The 6,179-nt window shown below is 35.8% G+C and overlaps 1 protein-coding gene across 2 annotated transcripts in view; it reads right to left on the bottom strand.

Annotated features, from left to right (window-relative positions):
- LOC110446456 (putative gamma-glutamyltransferase YwrD) overlaps window positions 1-6,179 on the bottom strand; it is a 35,397-nt gene that overhangs the window by 11,482 nt on the left and 17,736 nt on the right. For both annotated transcript variants that reach the window (XM_021491627.1, XM_021491618.1), the window contains exons 2-4: window positions 4,568-4,721; window positions 1,666-1,819; window positions 821-911 (exon numbers count right to left, since the gene is read on the bottom strand). In XM_021491627.1, coding sequence (XP_021347302.1) covers window positions 821-911; window positions 1,666-1,819; window positions 4,568-4,721 — 399 coding nt within the window. The remainder of the gene's footprint in view (window positions 1-820; window positions 912-1,665; window positions 1,820-4,567; window positions 4,722-6,179) is intronic.

The raw sequence follows: 6,179 nt of genomic DNA, 5'->3' as shown, positions 1-6,179 counted from the left end.
CCTGGTACTATGATACTAATAACCAGCCTGGTAAGAAACACGCATATTCCAAATAATGTAATGGCTTTGCAAACAATCATGTGTGTTTGCTTTATGTTTACACTGTCTAAATGACACCATATATAGGTACATGTACAAACCATGCGAAGGAATGATTGGCTTCGACAAAGATGAATGTATGTTTTATTTTTAATACTCTCCTTACTAAAGAGATCCGCTTAAACTTGCAAAGTTTCAGTCATATTCTAAGTGCTAGTTTGAACCAAAGTTAATATTCAAATACGTGTCAATTTGTCTTTCAAATTCACAAATATGACACCGGGTACCGCCAAAAATGTACAAGGAATACATATCACGTGTCTAAATTGATATCTGTAGACTTTCTTGTCCATAAAAGTGCACTGCATAGATAAAACAGAGTGTTCCTTTAAGTAAGGTTTAAAAGAATAATCAGTGTAATGGTAAAATGGAAAATGAACATATTATTAGTAGTACATCTATCAGGAAGAGTTATACAAGTATCGGCCATTTGTTGAGACCTTTGATTAAGTCACAGCCTCCTTGTCATCTTTGTATGGTGACGTCCAAATCAATTTTACATCCATGTTGTATATTTTAACTGCAATGAAGACATGACCTATATTATACTGATAAGTCCCATATCGTACTGGTAAAAGTGTAATATATTGCTATATGACCTCCACAACTGTAAGGTGTTATGTGGGAGAGGGACGTATTGTAAAACTATGTATATTAAACAACGAAAACATAGGACAGTTTCTGTTCACAATCAGATTATCAAAATCTATACTACATTTACCTTTGTTCCAAATGAGGGCTGTCACCTGCTGAACAGGGTAGCCATCCTCTGCCAGGTCCACAGCGGGCCTAAGAATCTCTGCTAGGCTTAACTAAAACAAACATTACGTTTTCCTCAAAAAAAAACGATCTATTGTACAAATAGTCAAATGTACTGGTCATTTAATGTAATTCTACCATGAAAAAATAACAGAAAACGAAGTGTTCAAAAAAATCAATAGAACCAAAAATATGATAGAAAGGAAGAATTTACATGGAAATCATTGAAAATGTACGAGAAGAATAAAACCAGGTGTTCCTGAAGGATACAGAGTGTTCTGCTTCATCTACGACACCCGCCATGTATATCTAGGTCAAATCAAATCAAATCAAGTAAAGTCACCGAAAAACTCGTGTGTGACTATCAAGAAAGGTAAAGTCCACGATCGGACAGTCGGAATCGCCCAACTTATCAAGCAGCTTATTAGTAAACCATCTGTGTTGGTCATCATGTAATTAAAGATCGAGGAAGGCGGCTGACGTAGAAGAGACTGCAGTGTCCTGTATTTAAAGCTCTATCCTTTTCAACATATATTTCATTTTGGTTTTTGTAGTACATTTTTCAAAATTATGCTCCAGAATAATTTGCAACCATATATTTATATCGCCGTTCGCTTTTTTTTTTTGAAAATAAAATTTTCATAAGAAGAGAATGAACGTTTTATATCAGCTATAGAAGGGTCGAAAAGTCAAAAACAATTTTGAGAAGTTCTTCGAAATTGATCAAAAGACATCTGCAAATAAATTACAACTAAATGGCAGAACAATGGCTATAACCGTTATTAGAAGCAGACGTGGTTTTCTTACTTTTCCACTACCGAATCGCTCGACAGTGTCAACCCATGCTGCGGCTGCTCCTGGAATCGTGACGGCATGACCGTGCTGCACGGGGAAAGGACAGGTAGAGTTGAAACCCTGTTTATTTAGGAGATCAAGGGTCAGACCAGATGGAGCTCTGCCACTGAAACAAGGTGTGAACATTGATATAGCGCCCTATTTAGCCAGAATAAGTCACTCTAACACGCTTTACAATCAATTCAATTAGCATACACATTAGTCAATATTTAGGAATTTGCAGGAGCTGCTTTATCATGTACTAGCTACTAGTCCTATGCCACCTGGCTAATATCTCCCTATGTGTTTATGCCTGCCCATGGGCTGGAGATGTCATATGTTCTGTTTGTAGTGGGACCGTGCTTCGAACGGTATCATGTATAGTATATTTATTTTCATATTACTGGTTGTATATTATCTCTTTTAGAGTGTACCATAGTGCTGTTTGTATAGTATCTCTTTAAGAGTGTAACATATTACTGGTTGTAAAGTATTTGTTTTAGAGTGTAACATAGTGCTGTTTGTATAGTATCTGTTTTAGAGTGTAACATATTACTGGTTTTGTAGTATCTGTTTTAGAGTGTAACATATTACTGCTTGTATATAGTATCTCTTTTAGAGTGTAACATATAACTGGTTGTATAGTTTCTGTTTTAGAGTGTAACATATTACTGCTTGTATATAGTATCTCTTTTAGAGTGTACCATATTACTGGTTGTATAGTATCTGTTTTAGAGTATAGCATAGTGCTGGTTGTATAGTATCTGTTTTAGAGTATAACATAGTGCTGGTTGTATAGTATCTGTTTTAGAGTGTAACATATTACTGCTTGTATATAGTATCTGTTTTAGAGTGTAACATTGTGCTATTTGTATAGTATCTGTTTTAGAGTGTAACATATTGCTGGTTTTATACATGTAGTATCTGATTTAGAGTGTAACATATTACAGGTTGTGTAGTATCTCTTTTAGAGTGTACCATAGTGCTGTTTGTATAGTATCTGTTTTAGAGTGTAACATAGTACTGGTTGTATAGTATCTGTTTTAGAGTATAACATAGTGCTGGTTGTATAGTATCTGTTTTAGAGTGTAACATAGTGCTGGTTGTATATTATCTGTTTTAGAGTGTAACATAGTGCTGGTTGTATAGTATTTGTTTTATAGTGTAACATATTACTGCTTGTATATAGTATCTGATTTAGAGTGTAACATATTACTGGTTGTATAGTATCTGTTTTAGAGTGTAACATATTACTGGTTGTATAGTGTCTGTTTTAGAGTGTAACATATTACTGGTTGTATAGTATCTGTTTTAGAGTGTAACATATCACTGGTTGTATAGTATCTGTTTTAGAGTGTAACATATTACTGTTTGTATATAGAATCTGTTTTAGAGTGTAACATATTACTGTTTGTATAGTATCTGTTTTAGAGTGTAACATTGTGCTGGTTGTATAGTATCTGTTTTAGAGTGTAACATAGTGCTGGTTGTGTAGTATCTGTTTTAGAGTGTAGCATATTGCTGGTTTTATACATGTAGTATCTGACTTAGAGTGTAACATATTACTGGTTGTATAGTATCTGTTTTAGAGTGTAACATAGTACTGGTTGTGTAGTATCTGTTTTAGATTGTAACATATTGCAGTGTGACTGTCTCTGCTTTGGTATACATTAACAGGCTTCACTGTCATACACTCAATAACCATTCTTCCAACGAACTAGGGTTATCATCACAGAACTTGCTGTAGTGCGGGACTAGTTACGTCGACAATGCATGAATATTTCAAGAAAACCTGATTTATATAACAAGGAATAATGTTTTTGTTTTGGTCATATGATGAGGTGATAACTTAGACTGAATATCTTGGCAATTTAATATAATTTACGTGTGCTCACCTCATAATCTGATCAAAAATAGCTATCCCTTAAATCACTGGCCTGTGTGTCTGTACTGACATATCACCTGTCCCTCTGCGTCAATATTGCTTTAACTTTGTCTTATCGGTCTACTGTTTATGTGATGAGTACATTGATAAAGTCATTTTCGTCTGTCTATTGTTGATATGACGTTTACAATGATCAATAGAATTTCCCCCTACCATGAGGATGTGACAGAGAAGTCTCCACCCCGAGAGTTGGAGATTTCTCTGTTATACCCTTAAGGTAGAGGATGATTATCTGTCTCCCATCCTTTTATTTCAGTCAAAACTCCACCAACAGAAGTGTAAACAAAAACATATGTGGAGTATGAATATCGTCATTCTCTTTTGATGACGTCAGTGACATTTACCGGTGACGCATTTTAATGATGTCGCAATTGAACACGTGCTAATCGGTACGAGGCTATCACCCTCTAAGGGGTGACAAACTGATCTTCCCAGGCTAAAACGGGAGACACCACCGTGAGGGATGGGAGAAAAAGTTGTTTTGACGGTATGGTATATTTGATTGAGTACGGTGATATACCTTATATCGCCTGTCTATAATACACTGATGATAACTAGAGTGAGTATTGTGATTATCAGAATTTTAAACTTCAAGCGTCATATCTCGGGGGCTGCTATTTCACCGTCTATCATTCCAGAAACACTACGCACTACGCTGTAAAAAGAGAATACGATGTAGTATTCCGTAGGTAGGTAAAGACAGGATGATCTTTTCCCGAGCAAGAACGGTACATTGTAATACACTTTAGAAGTGTGAGGGGAACAGATGCTGGCCATTCTATAAGATCAAGTGATTTTTTCTAATCCGTCTATATAGCAGTATATCTAACACATATGAACATTTAACAACTTGACGTCTGTTTGTTGGATAGAGGTCGCCTTGTTTATAATAAAATAGTAGAGTAGATTGCAGGGATACTACTACTGTACCTGCCATTGACAGCTTTAACCCCTTTGGTTTTGGCGTCGTAGAAAAGACAGAATGCGTCGCCACCAATACCCGTAGAGCATGGCTCAGTCACATTGAGGACTGCTGCCATGGCAACGGCTGCGTCGGCAGCATTTCCACCCGCCTTTAGAATATCTGAAGAAGAAAATGACGCATGTTAAAAGGTATTTATTGAGCATATTTTCAACATGATTTTGTTAAAGACAAGCATATCGAAATGTTTTCACTCGACTTTTTCAGATGTTTTTTTTTTTGTTTTTTTTTGTTTAGAATGAATGTGGAAGTAAACGAGAAGCCTTTATGCGAGTTACCAGAATATAAAAATTACCATGGTCCGTTCTAAGCCATATTGCTCTCGGGAGAGAACCACCTGAATCTTAGTTTTGAGGTACTAACACGAATATAAGAAATTTGCTTTTTTCTCTACATTGATACCTAGTACTTTTCCGTAATTTAAAAAAAATAAATGATATTTCATATTTAGTCACTAGTATATCTTTTTTATAATGAAACACTATCTGTTTCGAAGTAATTATTCTGTAGATTTCTTAGATATCAAACTCATATGTGGCTATATTGCATAATGTAAAAGAGCCCACTTGTTTGAGTCAGGTTCACTTCGTCACTTTAGCTGGCGGGGTACAGGAAACGGAACATTATATCAGTCAGTGTATGAAAATGACTGACAGCATTCAAAATATTTGTCTTCGCCGCATGTTTATTACTACACTTTCTGAAGGATGTAGACGATTATTCGCTAAAAATTACTATGAACAATATGTTGTACACGTTTATACAATGTAGGTGTGAAAGGCTATTTCTGTTGTCAAACTGTACCATTTCTCTGGATTTAATTTACTATTTTTAATTGGGCTAAATAAAAATTAAGTAGGGTAACAAAATCGCTTGAATTTCTTTAAACTATATCAATTTTGGTTTACAATAGATAGATTATTTTGTACTTAAAAATAAAAATGCTGCAACACAAATAGAAACATATTCCATTTTTGGTAGCATTTATTTCGAGCCATAGTTCACGTAACTCGCAGAGACCGCTTCGCCTAACAGCATTTGTTTATCGCTTGATACACATCTGTACCAGGGGCGGATCCAGGATTTCCTAAAAGGGGGGGCCGAGAAATTTTTCTTAATAGTCAACGGCGTGCTGCGAAAGGCAGCAGCCCGAGCGCGTAGCGGGAGGAGGGGGAGGGTACAGACCCCCTCCCCGTAAGGGGGGTTTGGGGGATCTTCCCCCCAAAAAATGTGTTTTCTAGAACGTCTCAGAAGCGATTTCCCGTGTTCTGAGGATTGTTTTTATGTTTAATTAACAAGAAGAAAAAAAACATATTTTAAGTATGGCCTGAAGACTTTTTTTGTGTACTGGAAAGAAAATTTAAGTTTCGGTTCAAATTCTCTATCAACAGCGTGTTTTAGAAGTCAGATGGTATTATTATAGGGGCAACCTGGTGATGACAAATGTATGAATCCACAGGGGACTTGTTCATTATTACCTAATTCGTCAAAATATAAATCTAGTCTTCAGACATTGTACGTTTGTCGTACAAAAGAACAAATAACACCATAACATCGTTG

This window comes from Mizuhopecten yessoensis, unplaced genomic scaffold (assembly GCF_002113885.1).
Source record: "Mizuhopecten yessoensis strain PY_sf001 unplaced genomic scaffold, ASM211388v2 scaffold333, whole genome shotgun sequence".
Classification (NCBI taxonomy): Eukaryota; Metazoa; Mollusca; class Bivalvia; order Pectinida; family Pectinidae; genus Mizuhopecten; species Mizuhopecten yessoensis.
The sequence above is the reverse complement of the archived record's forward strand: the minus strand, read 5'-3'. Positions and strand labels throughout refer to the sequence as shown.